This window comes from Ursus maritimus (genome assembly GCF_017311325.1).
Source record: "Ursus maritimus isolate PB19 chromosome X unlocalized genomic scaffold, ASM1731132v1 scaffold_X1, whole genome shotgun sequence".
Lineage (NCBI taxonomy): Eukaryota > Metazoa > Chordata > Mammalia > Carnivora > Ursidae > Ursus > Ursus maritimus.
The window spans coordinates 57,281,063-57,302,306 of NW_024423319.1; the positions used below are offsets into that span (position 1 = coordinate 57,281,063).

General features: G+C 32.8%; 1 protein-coding gene across 1 annotated transcript in view; it reads left to right on the top strand.

Annotated features, from left to right (window-relative positions):
• The window catches only part of HDX (highly divergent homeobox), a 207,872-nt gene that overhangs the window by 169,921 nt on the left and 16,707 nt on the right, over positions 1-21,244 (top strand). Inside the window, exons 5-7 of the mRNA XM_040630621.1 lie at positions 6,554-6,761; positions 17,324-17,400; positions 20,148-20,231. Coding sequence (XP_040486555.1) covers positions 6,554-6,761; positions 17,324-17,400; positions 20,148-20,231 — 369 coding nt within the window. The remainder of the gene's footprint in view (positions 1-6,553; positions 6,762-17,323; positions 17,401-20,147; positions 20,232-21,244) is intronic.

Here is a 21,244-nt window from a genome sequence, read left to right on the forward strand (position 1 = left end):
TATATATATATATATATATATATAATGCATGACTGTTTTATGTTTTCAAATGCTTTTCCTGAATCTATTGAAATTATCATATGTTTTTTTGTCCTTTCTCTTATTGATCTGATGTATCACATTATTTGATTTGTGATTACTGAGGTACCCTTGCATCCTGGGAATAAATCCCACTTACTTGTGATAAATGATTTTTTCAAGGTATTGTTGGATTCAATTTGCCAAAACTTTGTTGAGCCTTTTTGCATCTATGCTCAGAGACATTGGTCTGTTGTTCCCTTTTTGTAGAGTCTTTATCTGGTTTTGATATCTGGGTAACACCGGCCTCATAGAATGAATTTGAAAATGTTCCTTCCTCTTCCATTCTTTGGAATAGTTTTAGAATAATAAGTATTAACTGTTCTTTAAATATTTGGTAGAATTCACCTGCAAAAGCTTCTGGTCAAGAACTTTTCTTTGTTGGGAGTTTTTTGATTACTGAATCAATTTCATTGCTGGTAATCAGTCTATTCAAATTTTCTATTTCTTCCCGATTCAGTCTTGGGAGATTATATGTTTCTAGGAATTTACCCATTTCTTCTACATTGTCCGATTTGTTGGTATATAATTTTTCATAATATTCTCTTATAATCCTTTGTATTTCTGTGGTATTGGTTGATAGTTCTCCTGTTTCATTTCTGATTTTGTTTAAGTCCACTCACTCTTTGTGTTGTTGTTTTTTTTTTTTATGAGTTTGGCTAAAGGTTGATCAATTTTGTTAATCTTTTCAAATATCTTGTTCCTGGTTTGGTTGATCTGTTCTCTTTTTTTAGTTTGTATTTTATTTATTTCTGATCTAATCTTTATTATTTCCTTCCTTCTATTGGTTTGGGGTTTTGTTTGTTAATTTTTTTCTGGCTCCTTTAGATGTGAGGTTTTGTTGTTTATTTGAGATTTTTCTTGCTTCTTGAGGTAGGCAATAGCTATAAACATCCCTCTTAGAACAGCACTTGCTGCATCCCAGAGATTTTATACCTTTGTGTTTCATTTTCATTTGTCTCCATGTTGGTTTTGATTTGCTCTTTGATTTTTGTGGTTGACCCATTCATTTTTTAGTAACATGTTAACTTCCATGTATTTGTGCTATTTCAAGATTTTTTTCTTGCAGTTGATTTTTAGTTTCAAAGTGTGGTGGTGAGAAAAGTTCCACGTGATGATTTTGATCTTTTTGAATTTGTTGAGACTATTTTGTGGCCCAATATGTGATTTATTATGAAGAATATTCCATGTGCACTTAAATAGCATGTGTATTCTAGCATGAAATTATTTGAATGTAGCTATTAAGTCTATCTAGTGCAATGTGTCATTCAAAGCCACCATTTCCTTTTTGATTTTCAGTTTGGATGATCTATCCAGTGACATTATGGGGGTGTTAATGTCTCAAACTATCATTGTATTACTAGTGATATGTTCCTTATTATTGTTATTAACTGCTCAAAGAATGTGGGTGCTCTCATGTTGAGAGCATAAATATTTTCAGTTGTATTATCTTCCTGTTGGATTGTGCCAGCGGTGATTATATAGTGTCCTTCGTTGTCTCTTTTTTATTCTTCCAATCCATGAGTATGGAATGTTTTTCCATTTCCTGGTGACTTCCTCAATTTATTCCATAAGTGTTCTCAGAAAAGTTAGAGTATCGATCCTTTACCTCTTTGGTTAGGTTTATTCCTAGGTATGTTATGACTTTTGCTGCAATTATAAATGGGATCAATTCCTTAATTTCTCTTTCTTCTGTCTCATTGTTAGTGTATAGAAATGTAACTGATTTCTGTGGACTGATTTTGTGTCCTGCAATGTTGCTGAATTCTTGTATGAGTTCTAGCAATTTTGTGATGGGATCTTTGGGTTTTCCACATAAAGTATCATGTTATTTGTGAAAAGTGAGAGTTTGACCTCTTCTTTGCCCATTTGAATGCCTTTTATTTTTTGGGGTGTCTGATTGCTGAGGATAGGACTTCTAGTACTATGTTGAACAGCAGTGGTGAAAGTAGGCATCCCTGTTGTGTTCCTGACCTTAGGGGAAAATCTCTCAGTTTTCCCCCATTGAGAATGATATTCACTGTGGGATTTTGTTATATGGCTTTTATGATATTGAGGTATGTTCCTTCTATCCCTACACTGTGGAGAGTTTAAATCAAGAAAGTTTGCTGCATTTTATCAAAAGCTTTTTCTGCATCCATTGAGAGGATCATATAGTTCTTGTCCTTTATGTTATTAACATTGATTTGTGAATATTGAACCACCCTTGCAGGCCGGGAATAAATCCCACTTTGTTGTGGTGAATAATCCTTTTACTGTACTGTTGGATCCTATTGGCTAGTATTGCGGTGGGAATTTTGGCATCCATCTTCATCATGGGTATTGGCCTGTAATTCTCCTTTTTGGTGGCATCCATATTCATCAGGGATATTGGCCTATAATTCTCATGTTTGGTTTTGGTATCAAAATATTGCTGGCCTCATGGAATGAATTTGGAAGTTTTCCTGCCATTTCTATTTTTGAAACAGCTTCAGAAAAATAAGTATTAATTCTTCCTTAAATGTTTGGTAGAATTCCCCTGGGAAGGCATCAAGCCTCGGACTCTTGTTTGGAGATTTTTTATTACTGCATCAATTTCCTTTTTTGTTATGGGTTTGTTCATGTTTTCTATTTCTTCCTGTTTCAGTTTTCATAGTTTATAACTTTCTAGGTATACATCCATTTCTTCCAGATTGCCTAATTTTTTGGCATAGTGTTCATAATATATTCTTAAAACCATTTTTCTTTGGCATTGGTCATGATTTCTCCTCTTTCATTTGTTATTTTATTTATTTGGGTCCTTTCTCTTTTTTAATAATCTGGCTAAATTAATATATTAATTTATTTTATTATTTATGCTTCAGTTTGAGATTATGATCTGGCTTTGTTAATATTGGAGGGGTTTCTTTTTAATAATACTTGTTTATTATGTTATGTTAGTCACCATACAGTACATCCTTAGTTTTTGATGTAGTGTTCCATGATTCATTATTTGCGTATAACACCCAGTGCTCCATGCAATACGTTCTTTTCTTTCTATTTCATTGATTTCTGCACTAATCTTTATTATTATCTACTCATGCTGGGTTTAGGCTTTGTTTGTTAGTCTTTTTCCAGCTCCTTTAGGCATAAGGTTAGCTTGTGTATTTGAGAGTTGTTTCTCAAGAATGGCGTGTCATGCTATATACTTCCCTCTTATGACTGCCTTTGCTGCATTCCACAGGTTCTGAACTCTTGTGTTTTCATTTTCACTTGCTTCCATGAATTTTTAAAAATTCTTATTTAGTTTTCTAGTTGACCCATTCATTTTTTTTGTAGGATGCACTTTAACCTTAATGTCTTTGTGTTGCTTTCCGATATTCTCTTGTGATTGAGTTCAAGTTTTAAAGCAATTGTGGTGTGAGAATTTGCAGGGAAAAATCCCAATCTTTTGAACCAGCTGAGACCTGATTTGTGATCCAGTATGTGATGTTTTCTAGAGAGTGTTCCATGTGCCCTCAAGAATAATTTGTATTCTGTTGCTTAAGATGAAATCCTGTGAATTTATCTGTGAAGTCCATCTGGTCCAGATTATTTGAATAGCCCTATAACTATTAGGGAGATTGAATTCATCCTTAAAAATCGCCCCCAAAAAAGAAATCTACAAGTGCCCAAACCTACAGTTAACATCACACTTAATGGTGAAATATAGAATGCTTTCCCCCTGAGATCAAGAACAAAACAAGATGTGCACTTGGACCACCTTTATTCAGTTTGTACTGGAAGTTCTAGCTAATGCAATGAAACAAGAAAAGGAAATAAAAGTAACATAAAATTGCCTGTGTTGACAATCCTAAGGAAACTACAAAAATACTCCTATAACCAATAAGTGAATTTAACAAGCTCTCTGGATACAAGATCAACATACAAAAATCAATTGTGTGTTTATACAGTAAAAGTGAACATACTGAAACTGAAATTAAATATATAATACTATTTTCAATCACTGAAAAAATCAAATACTATAAAACTAACCAAGTGTGTATAGGGCTTTTATGCTGAAAACAGAAAACATTGATGAAAGAAATCAAATAAGTTTTAAATAAATTGAAAGACATCTGTGTTCATGGATTGGAAGACTCAACATAGTAAAAATGTAAATTCCTCCAAAATTAATATGCAGATTTAACATAATTCTTATAAAAGTCTCAACAATATTTTTTGGTTGATGTAGACAAGAAAATTCTAAGATTAATATGGAAAAGAAATACACTAGTATAGTTAAAATAATGCTAAGAAAAAAAAAGAATGAAGTGGAAGAAACCCACCTACCTAATTTCAAGACTTATTATATAGCTACAGTAATCAAGACTATGTGGTATTTACAGGAAGATACATATACAGATCAGTGAAACAGATTAAAGAACCCAGAAATAGCCCTGAACAGGTATGGACAGCAATTCAATGGAGAAAGTCTTTTCAAAAAATGGTTCTGGAACACTTTGCTATCCACAGAAAACAGAAATGAACTTTGATCTAAATCTCACACCTTATACAAAAATGAATTCAAAATGGATCATAGATTTAAATGTAAAAAATAAAAACTATAAAAAATTTAGAAGAAAAGGTAGGGGATAATCTTCAGGACTTGGACCTGGTGAAGTAATTTTAGAAATGACACCAAAAGCACAATCCATAAAAGAAAAAAAACAATAGCTTGGCCTTCATCAAAATTAAACTTTTTCTTTTTCTGCAAAAGACCCAGATGAGGAAAATAAAAGCTACAGACTGGGAGAAAATATTTGCAAAACCACATATCTGACAATGACTCATATCTAGAATATATAAAGAACTCGTAAAACTCAACATGCATGAAGAAACATTTCACTGAAGAGAGTGTATGGATGGCAAATAAGCACATGAAAAGATTTTCAACAACTAGCCTTTGGGAAATCAAATTAATAACTCAATGATCTATTACTGCATGCATGAATGAGAACAGCCAATTTTCTCATTACTGAGAATACCAGATGCTGGCAAGAATGTCATGAAACTGGGTTTTTCATACATTTCTGGTAAAAATGTAAAATTGTACAATTTTTCTGGAAACAATTTGACAGTTTTTTAAAATAAAACTAAACGTGTAATTACCATACATCCAAGCATTTGCATTCTTGAGCATTTATTCTAGAGAAATGAAAATTTATATCTGCACAAAAGCCTGCTTATGACTAGCTGTTCATAGAAGCTTTAATTAAGGGCCCCAACATGAAAACAACCCAAGTGCCCTTTGATGAATGAATGATTAGATAAACATTGCAAATAAATGGGGAAAAATAGTACATAAATATCATGGAATACAACTTAACAATAAAAAGGAATAGCCTATTGATACATGCAACCTGAAAATTTTTTCAGAAAATTAGGCTGAGTAAAAAAATCCAACTTCAAAAAAAATCATATGCTGTAGGATTCCATTTATATAACATTTCTGAAAGGACAAAATTATAGAAGTGGAAAACAGATTAATGATTGCCAGGGGTTGGGAATGGTAGATAAAAGAGGGAGAAGAATCATGCAATAAAGGAACATGGAAGTGTACATACATACTGTGCAATATCAATTTCCTGTTTTAATTATTTTGATATAATTATGCAAAACATAAATTGGAGAAAACCGAGGGAAGGAGATCTACCTTTGAAACTTTTGTGCCTCTAAAAATATATAAAGCGTTTTTAAACAATGGTTCTGAGTCCAATGAAATAAAATTTTAGAATACTTGAAATACCCAAGTAACCATTAAAGAGTCCAAGTTAATAGAAGTTACATTTTCATCATGGAGGCAAGATTCTATATGAGATATGAACTGTAGTTATAGCTATATGTCTGGTCCCTTTAGGAAAAAAATCAATTTGTGTTTTGTTTGAAAGATTTGGTGGATTATTTCTACAGAAAACAAAAACAAAACAAAAAACAAAAATTATGTATTTTTAACTAAAAAAGACATAATCATTTATTTAAGGGAAACACCTTCTAAAAAATTAACATTGTTATTTATCATTTGTCAAAAAATTAAATATATTTCATTTAATTTCCTCTCAAGGTTGTCCTGTTTGAATTATGTTTGCTTCGTAAGCATAAATATCTACTTATAAATTTTTATTAGTCTTTTATCCAACATTGTATTGGACCTTTTGATACATTATACTATATCAAAGTAATAAAATAAGCAATTTCAAAAAAGAAAAAGGAGCCTAAAAAAGTGTTCTGCGATGGACTGCATGTTGCTTTAAAGTCTGAATATTTAGATAAATGTTATCTTTCTGCTAATAAGGTATTTAAAAATAAAAACATAATTATCTTAATTTTTGCTTATTGACTAATAATTAAATTTTATTATTTTAGGTGCCTATTCATTTTTAATCATACTTTATGCAACATCCATTTATTATTTTAATGGCCAGAACTGCTAAAGGTTCTATGTTTACAAAAATTCCTTTTGTATTTCTCTTATAAGACTTGGATTGGAAATCGAAGAAGGAAATATCGTTTAATGGGGATTGAAGTTCCGCCTCCAAGAGGAGGCCCTGCTGATTTTTCTGAGCAGCCTGAGTCTGGTTCTTTGTCTGCACTCACATCAGGAGAGGAAGCTGGTCCTGAAGTAGGAGAGGATAATGAAAGAAATGATGAAGTATCCATCTGTTTGTCTGAAGGAAGCTCTCAAGGTATTTCATATGCTGCACTTCCTAATAATAGCTTTTGTAAATTTGATGGATTTTAACTTGCTTTTCAGCTAACTGCATTTTAAATCTAAGTCTTCAAAACTTTTGTTTAAACATTTGAAAAGAAATTGATTTATTTAGATTATATTTTTATATATACACACACAATGAAATGATTGCTACAGTCAAACTAATTAATATATCCATACCCTCACATAGTTACCATTTATGTTTATGGTGAGAGCACCTGAAATCTACTTTCTTAGCAAATTTCTAGTATGCAACATAGAATTGTTAACTGTAATAATCATGCTGTACTTTAGATCTCTAAACTTATCGATTCTATATAATTGCAAATTTGTATCCTTTGACCAAATTCCCCCATTTTCCTGACCTCGCCACCATGGAAATTATCATTCTGTTCTGTTTCTATTTGACTTCCTAAGGGTCCACGTTTAAGTGAGATCATGCAATATTTTTAGTTCTGTGCCTGGCTTATTTCATCTAACATAATGTCCTCCAGGTTCTCATATATATATATATATGTTTATATATATATATGTTTTTATATATTTATATATTATATATTCCTATATATAGGAAATATATATTTGTATATATTAATATATATATAATTATATATATATATATTTCTCAATTTCTTTATCAATTCATCTGTCAACAGATACTTAGGTTGCTTCCATATTTTGGCTACTATAAGTAATGCTGCAAGAAATGTGGGAGCATAGATATCTCTTTGAGGTACTAATTTTATTTCTTTTGTTTATATATCCAGAAAAGGGATTACTGGACCACATGGTAGTTCTATCTTTAACTTTTTGAAGAACCCTCATACTGTTTTCCATAATAGCTGTACCAATATGCATTCTGACCAATGGTGTACAAAGGTTCCCTTTCTTCTATATCCTCACCAACACCCATTGTTTTTTTATCTTTTTAAAAAAATTTTAATGCCTCCACCTAAATAGTCTCACTGAGTCATCACAACACTTATCTACCACAATAATGATCTCTCACATTTAGAAATATTGATTAATGCAACAATACATAATTATAATCAAGTACATGATTGTTTTTATTTTATTGAAATTCTGATCAATTTAGGTTAGAACATTACAAATGTAACACCAGGGTAATAGGCAACCTGGGTGAAAGTCCCAGATCTACTAGATTATTATGTGACTTCAGGCAAAACATTTAATTCATGGGGCTTTAGTTCCACATCTCTAAACTAAGGGAAATAGGCTGGATCATCTTTATAACATTGCTCAGTGTTTCCCTAATGAGAATTTAAATAATCATCTGTACTTTTTCAATGAACACTTTTATTGAGGTTTAATTTACATATCATAAAATTCATCTATTGTCTATGTAAAACTCAATAATTTTTAGTAAGTTTTATAGAGTTGTGGATTATCACCAGTACTAAAATCCAACTTTAAAGTATTTTCATCATTTCAAAAAGTTTATTTGAGCCCATTTGTAATCAACCCTCTTTCCCACATCCAAACCCAGGCAACCACAGATCTGCTTTCTGACAACATAAACTTGTATTTTCTGAGTATTTCATATAAAAGGAATCATACAATATATAGCATTTTTGCATCTGAGTGAAAGAAAAAGAAAGAATCTTGCACTGACCCATGTTGTTTATTTTACTGAGCAGAATATTAACAATATATTTTCTAGTTTAATTTTTGCCTTTTAAATTTGATTATGGATATCAGACCTTTGGCTTGTAATATTTATGTTGCCAAATATATAAATCCTTTTCATTATGATTTCTGACTTTGGTGTCAACTTATTAAGAGGGTAAATCATATTGTGTTAACACAAAAAAAGGGACAAAAGAAAACTTTTTGGAGGTGATGGATATGTTTATTACCTGGATTGTGGTGATGGTAACATGAGTATATTCACATGTCCAAACTCACCAAATTGTATGTGTCATGATTACAAAGTCCTTCATTCTACCGCAATGACGTTAACAGACCCCTATATTTGCTTCTTATATTCTTATGGTTTCATTTTTACAACTTGATATTTATTCTGCCTAGAATTTATTTCACTTTAAGATGTGTGAGGAAAATACCTAATTTTATTTTTCCAAATGGTTAACCAGTTGCTTTTACACTATTTGTTAAATAATCCAGCATTTCTCCAGTGAGTTTAATTGTAGCTTTTGATCAAATATTATATACATACACACACAAATGTATACATATATATCTTGGATTGCATATTATGTTACATTGATCTGATTGTTTATAACTGTGGCTTTATAAAATATCTAAATATCTGGTAGTGCTCTAATTACTCTTAGTTTTTGTAGCACAGATTCTTCTAGATTAACTCTAGGATTGCTTAGTCATACCTTTCCCCAATCCCTCTCTTCCAAAATCATTTTAAGATGTTTTCATTGAAACTGCATTAAATGGATAGTAAAATGTGGAAAGATAAATTCAGTTTTGTATGTGTTAAGTTTTAGATGGCATCAGGACATCCATGTGGAGCTGTTCAGCAGACTCATGGGTAATGTGGGCTGAAACTCAGAAGAGGAGTTAAGACATGAAAAGAAATATAGAAACTACCCACATCGAGGCCAAAACAAAAAACAAAAAAACAAAAAAAAAAGTCTCGCCATAGGAATAGAAAATTTAGTTAAGTGAAAAAATGGAAAACAAGAAAAAAAAATGTATAAGACTTGTGTGTTGAGAAATATCCAGATCTGAGGACTAGAGGAGAAATGGGACCCATCAAAAGAATATTCCAATATAGGAGAATGAGGACGTTATGTTATTACTAAAATCAAGAAAAGGGAGAGATTTCAGAAGAAAGAAATATCATTATTTCAGTTATCTTTTGGAAGTTGAATAGAAATTTCTCTCATATGAAGCATCTAAAAATGGTCAAAGGTATGTAAGTGGACAATATAATGATACCAGAGGATGAGGGACAGGGATATGAGAAGTTGTTCAATGAGTATAAAGTTACAATTATACAACTGTAGTATAATTGTTGGACAGCATAGTTCCTATCGTTGGCAATAAGAGTTATAGGCTTAAAAAACTTATTAAGAGGGTAAATCATATTTTGTTAACACATATTTTGTTAACACAAAAAAAATGTAAATCATATTTTGTTAACACAAAAGAAAACTTTTTGGAGGTGATGGATATGTTTATTACCTGGATTGTGGTGATGGTAATATGAGTATATTCACATGTCCAAACTCACCAAATTGTATACATTTATTATGTGCACTTTGTGTATACCAATTATACCTTAATAAAGCAGGAAAATGAAAATAAATTTTAAAAAATGAGAACCCATTGAATTGGATGCTCAAGGGATTCTTTCAAAAAGCAGATAGCAGTAAGTTGAGTGATAAAAAGGATATAAAAGCTCTTAGTATTGCCAAGGCCATATATTTTAATACCAAGTGTTTAAAAAGTTGTGCAAATATTCAAGTGTTTCCTTTCTCCCTCTCTCTCTGTCTTCCCTCCCTCTGTGTCTCTGTCTTTAGCAACATTTGCTGTTGGTATTGATGAAGATGATAACACGGAATTTAGTGTACAGGAAAACTGTGAAGCAGGAAAAAAGAGAGGCTGTTGCATCATTTCCAAACCCCTTATTTATAATCTAATTGGTCTGTTAAATGATTTTTGTCTTCTATTAGTCTTTACTAAATTGTGGGTGCCTGGGAATACTTGAATATTTTCAGTGATTTATGAATGGATCTTTAGAGAATGATGGCCGGCAGCTATTTGGAAGATAATGGGGATTTGTGTGTTTCTGTGGGTCGGTGGGAGAGCTATGAAGCAATATTCTGATTAAATCACATAAGCCCCTAAAGTGGAATTTCAATCTATGACTTCCACTTCCCCACCTAAAAAGGAATTAAAAAAAATAAGTAGTTAATGGGGGAAAAAATTGAGTTAAGTTTAAGGTTGCAAATGGACCACTGCTCCTACACTGGCATCCTTTGTCATTTAATAGTGTTTTCTCTACACAGCTAGCATAGTAATCAAGACCTAATGAGAAAAATGAGAGAGAGAATTTAATATATGAATCAAAAAATACTTGATGGGAAGTGAGATTGCCTAGAATTCCTCTCAGTGGCTTATTTTTTTTTTTTACAGCTGCATAATCACCTTCTCATTCTTACCAGAAGTTGGAACAGAAAAGCATAATAGAGTCTTAAAATACAAAAAGAGCTTTTCTGGTACTATTTCCAATGAGTTCTGTACTATTTTCTTCCTCATTTTGCTGATGGAGAATGCTAATCTGATTAACTGTGTGATCCTTTTGTGATGATTAAGTGAATTGTATCATGTGGCCTAGACTAATATCATAACTTTAAGATATGCTAACCATATTCTCTTTCAGTTATTAAAATGTAGTTAAATGTGTGTTTACTTTGAGATTTCCATTAATTACATCAGAGAGATACAGAGACAAAATAATCAGAGTAGTTGCCCATACTATTTCAGCAATCTAACAACTTGAAATTCAGTCCTTTATAATATAGCTGTTGACTCAAGAAAATTAGTCTTCTAAATGTCTAAGAGAAAGAAAAATATCTTTAAAGCAGGACTTACATGTTACACGTTAAAAATCAATTAAAAATTGTGTTAATTTTTTCTAGAAAAAACTCTACAAGCTAAAAGAAGCATTATATTTTTAAAATACAGTAAAAGGCAAATTTAGCCAAAATCACCAAAAAGTATTGCTAATCTTTCAGCAGTTTCAGTTCCATTTCTTCTTTTCTGAGAGAACAGGTACTTTCCTGATGCAAAGCTTCTTACTTATCTCTAACTTCCACCTTCTATCTCCCATTTCTTTTTCCTTTCCCTGTGTGGAAGTGAAGAGAAAGGAGATGTGGTAAAGCTACCTGGCTTCACCCCTCACACAACTGCAAACTCTAGCAAAAGTAATAGATGACTCAGCTCTTTAATGTGAAGTTCTAGGTCTACTAAAATATATGCATGGTTGAGCAATTTTAAAGATTTTTACTGTCCTGAGAATCAAACTGTTTAAAGTATGAGAACAATTAACATCTGTAATGTTAAATTTTATGGCAAAATCTCTTTTCAACTGTATCTATTATATGGGTGTGCATATAAAATATAGTTCATCATAGTTACTCAGTTTAAGTGCATGGCTACCATATAGAGTGCCCTCTAGCGTTTTCACTGATAATAATTTTACTTATTTATTTTCCAATTTGCAGAGCTGCTTTTCCTGAGGAATAAGCAGATACATTGACTGTGTTTTGCTTTAACCTTGTAGTAATGTAGAAGCTATCTGTAAGCAAAAGAAAACATGCCTTATTTAGCTGTATCACTTATAGCTTTTTATTTTAGAAATCTTCAAAACAGTTTTTATTTACATCTAATGAAATACTCAAACCCTGCATCTGTATGTTGCCAGTAAAGCAGAATTGTGTATAGTTATGAGCAAGTAAGAACAGAAATATAAAGCAAACCTATAAGGAATGATACAAATAATGATCTTATTGATGAGCACTCTAACGTCTATTCTGACAGCATGAGTACTAATATTAGCTCTGCAGCTAAACCTGTTAACAATTTCCCCCTTCATTTAATTTAGTTGCTGATTACATAGGACTTGACATTTCCTGTGATTTGAAATGTCTAAATATTGAATAAAGTCTCCTCCATCTAGGATCATTTTTATTAAAAAATAAATTGAATTTATGGTATTCAATAGAGGCAGCAAAAGCATTTGACAAAATACAACATTCATGATAAAAACCGTCAACAAAGTAGGTGTAGAGGGAACATACCTCAAACATAATAAAAGTCATCTATGAAAAATCCACAGCTAATGCCATCCTCAATGGGGAAAAACTGAGAGCTTTTTCTGTCCAGTTAGGAACAAGACAGAGGTGTCCACTCTCACTACTCTTATTTAACATAGTGCTGGAAGTCCTAGCCATAGTAATCAGAAAACAAAAGAAATAAAATGAATCCAAATTGGCAAGGAAGAAGTCACACTTTGACTATTTGCAGATGACATGATATTCTATATAGAAAACCCAAAAGACTCCAACAAAAAACTGCTACAATGGATACAGGAATTCAGTAAAGTTGCAGGACACAAAATCGACATACAGAAATCTGTTGCATTTCTATACACCAATAAAGAAGCAGCAGAATAAGAAATCAAGGAATTAATCCCAGGTACAATTGCACCAACAACCATGAGATACCTAGGAATAAACCTAACCAAAGAGGTAAGAGATTTGTTCTCTGAAAACTATAGAACACTTATGTAAGAAATGAAAACGACACAAAGAAATGGAAAAACATTCCATGCCCATAGATTGGAAGAAAAAAATATTGTTAAAATGTCTGTATTATCCCAAACAATCTACATATTTAATGCAATCCCTATCAAAATACCAACAGCATTTCACAGAGCTAGAAAAAACAATCCTAAAATTTGTATGGAACTACAAAAGACTACTATAGCCAAAGAAATCCTGAAAAAGAAAAGCAAAGCCAGAGGCATCACAATTCTGGACTATATTACAAAGCTGTGGTGATCAACATGGTGTGGTACTGGCACAGCAATAGCCACATAGACCAATAGAACAGAATAGAAAACCCAGAAATGAGACCACAACTGTATGTCAATTAATCTTTGACAAAGCAGGAAAGAATAGCCAATGGGAAAAAGACAGTATCTTCAACAAATGGTGGTGGGAAAACTGGACAGCAACATGCAAAACACAACATGCACAAAATAAATTCAAAATGGATAAAAGACCTAAATGTGAGACCTGAAACCATACAAATCCTAGAAGTGAACACAGGCTGTAGCCTCTTTGACATTGGCTCTAGTCACTTCTTACTAGGTATGTCTCCTGAGGCAAGGGACACAAAAGCAAAAATGAACTATTGGGACTACATCAAAATAAAAAGTTTCTGCAGAGTGAACGAAACAGTCAACAAAACTAAAAGGCACCTGGAATGGCAGAAGATATTTGCAAATGACATATCTGATAAAGGGTTAGTATCCAAAATATATAAAGAGCTTATAAAACTAAACACCCAAAAAGTGAATAACCGAATTAAAAATGGGCAGAAGAGGTGAATTGACATTTTTCCAATGAAGACATACAGGTGGCCAACAAACACATGAAAGGATGCTCAACATCACTCATCATCAGGGAAATGCAAATCAAAACTACAGTGAGATATCACCTCACATCTGTGAGAATGGCTGAAATAAAAAACACAAGAAATAAGTCCTGGGAACTATATGAAGAAAAATGAAACTTGTACACTGTTGGTGGGAATGCAAACTGATCAGCCACTGTGGAAAACAATATGGAAGTTTCTCAAAAAATTAAAACTGAACTGCCCTACAATCCAGTAATGGCACCACTAGGTATTTACCCAAAAAATACAAAGACACTAATTTGAAAGGATACATGCACCCCTATGTTTATTGCAGCATTATTTACAATAGCCAAACTATGGAAACAGCCCAAGTATCTATTGATAGATAAATGGATAAAGAAGATGTAGTATATACATATACAATGAGTTATTATTCAGCCATAAAATAAAGTGAAATTTTACTGTTTGTAATGACATGGATGGAGCTAGAAAGTATTATACTAAGCAAAATAAGTCAGTCAGAGAAGACCAATACCATATGATCAGTCATATATGGAATTTAAGAAACAAAACAAATAAGCAAATGGAATAAAAAAAATGAGAAAGAGGCAAACTAAGAAAACAGACTCTTAACTATAGAGAACAAACTAATGGTTACCAGTAGGGAGGTGGGGGTGGGGATGGGTGGGATAGGTGATGGGGTTTAAGGAGTACACTTGTGGTAAGCAGGGGTGTTGTATGGAAGTGTAGAATCACTATATTGTATGCCTGAACCTAATATTACACTGTATGTTAACTAACTGGAATTTAAATAAAAACTTGAAAATCACTAACTAAATAAATAAATACATTGAATTTATGGTGGACTTTGCATTAAAATTCTGGTAAAGTTTTGCTGTATATCTTAAACGTAATTGTCTATGTTCTCATGTGAGTACCTCAATTAGTCATGTATTTTGTTTGTTTTGTTTCGTTTTGTTTTTTCCTGTTAATGCTCCATGCTCATAGAGGGCACCTCTATATATCTTTCCATGGAAGGAACGGATCTGGAAAATCCTTAGGAGGACTGATAAATATTTTTGTTCTGCTTTCTTTTTTTAAAGATTTTTATTTATTTATTTGAGAGAGAGTGAAAGTGAGAGAGATCAGAGGGAGAAGACTCGCTGCTGAGCATGGAGCCCGATATGGGCAGGATCCCAGGGTCCTGAGATCATGACCTGGTCCAAAGGCAGACACTTAACCAACCAAGCCTCCCAGGTGCCCCTTTGTTCTACTTTCTATGGTGAAATAAAACATCAGCAATCAAGAGGCTGAGAACTTCAACTAGTGTTTATCTAAACAATCTCAATGACATGACTGTGCATAAAGAAGAGAGAAACATGGGTCACCTGGGTGGCTCAGCTGGTTAAGCATCTGCCTTCAGCTAAGGTCATGATTCCAGGGTCCCTGGATCGAGCCCTACATCGGGCTCCCTACTCTGCAGAGAGCCTCCTTCAGCCTCTCCCTCTGCTGCTCCCCCTGTTTGTGCTTTCTCATGCTCTCTCTCTGTCAAATAAATAAATAAATAAATAAATAAATAAATAAATAAATTCTTTTAAAAAAAGAAAAGAAGAGAGAAACATTACTGTCTTGTTTTACTAAGGAGTGGATGTAGGGGTAATCTAAGATAGGGCTTTATCTGGTAGACAGCCCATGCTGTGAAGTAGTCACTTTTCCTAGCTCAACACAGAGAGCTTTTTAATAGACTTGTTTCTCTGAATTAATTTTTCTTAGTTTTATTTTTTCACATTTTTAGAATATTGAATTTTTTATTTTATTAAAAGCTGATTAATTAACATGTACTGTATTATTAGTTTCAGAGGTAGAGTTTAGTGATTCATCAGTTGCATGTAAGTGCTCATCACAACACATGCCCTCCTTAATGCCCATCACCCAGTTACCGTATCCCCCCACCTCCCTCCCCTAGAGCAACCCACAGTTTTTTTTCCTATAGTTAAGAATCTCTTATACTTTGTTTTCCTTTTGATCATAAAAGGAATACAAGTTCATTACAGAAAATATATGAAAATACAGTGAAAAAATTTGAAATAATCCTACCTCTCGGTAATAACTATTCTTAAAATAGCAGCAGGTGAATATTTTTGCTAGTGTTTTCTCTTTGCATATATGCAGTTGTGTGTGTGTATTTGTGTGTGTTCACATACACTTGCCTTTCCAAAAAATTGGAAATGTACTATATTTATAGTTTTATATCATCTATTCAAAAATTACTTTAATCATTTTTTCTCTTATTACAACCAGCAAAACAAATTCATTGTAAAAATATTTAAATATAAATAAGCAAATTTAAAAACTAAAAAGTATCAAAATAAGTAAAATTAGACAAAAGGAACAAAATAAAATTGCCTATAATTCCATCCAGAAATAATAATGTCAATGTTTTGGTAAAAATAATGTCAGTCTTTTTATTGTAAATGAAAATGTACACTTTTTTCCTTTTATAAAATTAATCATAGGGGTGCCTGGGTGGCTCAGTTGGTTAAGTGTCCAACTCTTGGTTTTGGCTCAGGTCATGGTCTCAGCGTCATGGGATGGAGTCCCTCGGTGGCTCCATGCTCAGCATGGAGTCTGCTTGAGATTCTCTCCCTCTCTCTCTCCCTCTCCCTCTGCCACTCCCCTGTTTGCTCTCACACTCTCTCTCTAAAAAATAAGTAAATAATTAATTAATTAATTAATTAAAATAAAATAAAATAAAATAAAATCAAGATCACAGCATACCTACATAGTAGGTTTTGTCACCTTCATTTGTTCACTTTCCAATAGATGATGAATATTTTCCTTATTATCAACTATTCTTATCCTTCATTTTTATGGTATTTATTGAAGGAATAGGTCCTAAATAAAACAACCCTCCATTGTTAAGCATATAGGCTGCTTCCATTTTTTTCCCCAATTACAAACAGCACAGTAGTGGCCAGCCTTGTATTTGCACCTATCCACACTTATTTCCTAGAACATATTGTTAGAGTACAATTGCTCATCAAAGCACATATGATATGAATTTATCATTTGTGTCTCTTTTATTTATTTATCTTTAAATATTTTATTTATTTATTTAACAGAGAGAGAACACCAGCACAAGCAGGGGGCGCGACACAGGAAGAGGGAGAAGAAGGCTACCCGCTGAGCTGGGAGCCCAATGCCAGGCTCAATCCCAGGACCCTGGGGTCATGACCTGAGCTGAAGGCAGGTGTTTAACTGACTGAGCCACCCAGGCATCCCCATTTGTGTCTTTTTAAAATAAAGAAATTATTTAAGTGATCTCAAGAAAAGCATTCTCAATAAAGTTTTGAGGAATGAAAAATGAAATCATAGCCTTTTTTTTCCCCATAGAAGAGTCCAGTGAAGTTCCAAATGAGACAAGTGCTCATAAGGAGGAGGACCACCATGCAGTATCTGCAGATAATGTGGTATGTACATTTTGAAATTCTTTCCTCATGATGGATTCTTTCCTACATGATGGATTTCAAGGATATGTTTCCAGTTGGTAATAATATCGGTGTTACCATAATTAAATCCTGTTCCACTTCACAAGCCAAAACAAAGCTGTCACCAATGAAATTATATGTCTTTGAGGGTTTAAGAAATGAAATTAAAAGCACTGTCATTTTTGCCTCAAATTTTTTTGACTGAAGAGATTTGCAAATATAAAATCTAACGCTTACTACATACAGACATTTTATACATATGTTATTTTTCTTTAACATAGCAAAGAGCAGATTTCTTTTTATTTAACAGATGGGAGAATTAAGAATGAGGTTAGGCTGCAATAACAAAAGAAGCCTTTTTTGGTTCTAGGACTTGTATCTAAGGATTCCTGATTCAGAGTTCCTGATTCAGACTATACCTATATCTACTATGTTTGGAACATTTTCTTCTTTTTAGTTGAATTAGACTCTCTTAGTCTTCTTAAAAATTGCACCAATGGAGGAAAGACAATATTAAAAGACTGAGTAACATAGAGACAGACTATATGTGGATTAAACTGGGTTTTGTGAAAATTTAAACATTATTGGTATATAGAAATGTTCTCCAAGCAGCTGTTATAGCAGCATCTGTTTGTATCCTGACTCCATCAAGTAATACGGAAATCGAGATAGTATTAAAGTCAAACATATAGGCAAATGCCATTTAGTTTTTTCTTCCAAATCATTGATTTTTGCTTGATTGCAATATTTTAAAAAACAGTCCCTATAATGGATTTTTCTGTTACAAAACGGGTGTAACTTCATTTATCCTGGATTCCATTACAAACATTATTTATATGACATTATAATTCTGCCACATCTCCTTAATAGAAGTTTAACACATAAAATATAGTTTTGCTCTTTTTTGTTAGGCATCAACAATTTATAACAGTATTCTCCACCTGCAGAATATATTTTAGGATTACATTTTATTGATTTCAATTGATGTTTGACCCTACCAACACAACTCAATAGGCATATAGGAAAACAAACTTTGATTTTGATGCAATGTTTCCATTAGCTAGCTGGTAATAATTATTTCCACAATTAGTAGTGCTAATATTCTTAAATTCCATGAAGTAATAATCTCCTCTGCTCTAGATTTGAGTTACACTAAACAAGTTATATACAATTATTTACAAATTAAAACCTTTTTTTTCCCCATAAACACATGCTCATTTTTAGTCTGAATTTCGCTGCATTGGATCTCCCCTCAGCAGACATTTGGAAATAATAAATGAAATAATGGTATGGAATGACCCAAGTCACTTAGGTACCTAATTTTTGAAAAAAAGGCAATTATTTTTTAGAGACAGAACTTCAGACCTTCAAAGGCCCATCTCCTCTACTTGTAACTTTTGAGTGTCCCCAATTATTCAGAGATGACAAATCACAAAAACATTTAAGACCAATTTATAAGCACAAATCTATAGAGTGACCTTGGGTGTTTTATTCCCTGCATTACTTATCTCCTTTTCCCCAGAACTGATCCAAACAGAGAATCTAAAAAAATCTTTTTAGAAGATATCAAATCAGGTCTGGTGAAAACTGACATGATTAAACCCAAGTTTATAGTAATTTTAATTAAAAAAATTAGATTCATCTCCAGTCAGCAGTAGAAAACAATTTCATTGCAACTATCCCCTTGACTCAGAAGCCCGCAGGTCACACACCCTGTTACGGTTACATATCCTCATAGGCAATGTATTAATATGATCATTCCAGGTATGTTTGGAACTTTTAAAAAATTGTTATTCAAATTCCAATGAATTAAAATACAGTATAATATTAGTTTGGGGTGCACAATATAGTGATTCAATGTTTCCATACAACACCAGGGCTCAAATATTTAGAGCTAATTTTGGTTTTGGTTTTGCTTTTTTAAGAAATAATGTTCCATGATTAAAGAACTTTCCTTGCCCCCATGGTTGGAGTTTACTGGTCATCCTTCATGTCAGCAGTAAGCTGTTTTGTTCACTTTTTTGACAGATATTTAATTAATACGTACTGTGTGCAAAATACTGTAAAACTATGTTGCACCTTAATTCTAAAGCTAATGACAGTTTACCATCTCTCCTTCTCTCTCCCCCTTCTTACTGTCCAGTGAAGGAAGAAAATCACCAGTTTATTATTATTATTATTACGTCATAAATGTCTGCTTTCAATTGTCTAGCTAATGGAGTGCATTAAATAAGTGACTTAAAAAACTACATTTGACTTTGGAATGCATATCACATGTTGATATTTTACATTAGACGCTGTAAAGGAGTACACGGTAATTAAAAAACAAAACAAAACAAAAACCTTGCAACAAAGTAGGTATGCTTAGCATTAAAAATACTGCTCTTGCAGGAAGTGAGTTTCTAGTCACTGGAGGGCACTATTTAAGCAGAATTCAAATACCTATTTTTTTCTCAGAAATATTGTGAAAGAGATTTTTCTATTTTAAATAGTGTTATAATAATTTTCTATTTAATAAGCAGTCATCACTTAAAGGTAGTGAAAAGTGGCTCAGACACACACTGGATATAACACTGAAGAACCAGTCAGTTATCAGAGTTTATTCTGGATAACCTAGACTAGATAACCCCATCATTAAAACTTAACATTGAATGTTTATGTTCTATACATTGTTGGGTGTAGTAATGATCAGGTATATATTTATGAAAACTTTTTTACTTGTGTTACAGAAAATAGAAATTATTGATGATGAAGAAAGTGACATGATAAGCAATTCTGAAGTTGAACAAGTGAATTCTCTCTTGGATTATAAGGTGAAAGTAATTTCAAATTCTGAATTCATTAAGAGAAGGTACTAAATGAGGCAGACTTTTACAGTGCCTATGTACTAGCTTATTTCACTTTCAATTTTTTTTGATAAGTTTATGTGGGGCTCCCTATTGACTTTCTCAGGCACTTGGATATCAGTCAGGATATGGACAATTTAATCAATTATGACTGGTTTAGTGGTTATTGTTTTAAACAAAGATCTTGCTGAGTGGGAGTAGGTATTGATAGTGTACATCAAGGTGAGGCAGGACATAGTGGTAGTTAATGTGAAGTTTATGACAGCGGCTTTAAAGCTAATGTTTATTTTTAAATGGTGGTAAAGGGAAGATTTTTTCCAGTGGCCCTTTCTAATTTTATCTTGAATCGCAACTTCTTTTTTTTAATTATGTGTCTTTCTTTATTTTTTTAATGTTTTTTTATTATATTATGTTAGTCACCATACAGTACATCCCTGGTTTTTGATGTAAAGTTCGATGATTCATTAGTTGCGTATAACACCCAGTGCACCATGCAATACATGCCCTCCTTACTACCCATCACCGGTCTATCCCATTCCCCCACCCCCTCCCCTCTGAAGCCCTCAGTTTGTTTCTCAGAGTCCATAGTCTCTCATGCTTCATTCCCCCTTCTGATTACCCCCCCTTTCTTTATCCCTTTCTTCCCCTACCGATCTTCCCAGTTCTTATGTTCCATAGATGAAAGAAATCTTATGATAATTGTCTTTCTCTGCTTGACTTATTTCACTTAGCATTATCTCCTCCAGTGCTGTCCATGTTGCAGCAAATGTTGAGAACTCGTTCCTTCTGATAGCTGAGTAATAATCCATTGTATATATGGACCACGTCTTCTTAATCCAGTCATCTGTTGAAGGGCATCTCGGTTCCTTCCACAATTTGGCTAGTGTTGACAATGCTGCTATGAACATTGGGGTGCTTCTGAAGGCGATTTTTAGGAAACCTGTTTTAGAAGTTTAAAAACAATTCCCAAAGCAAATACC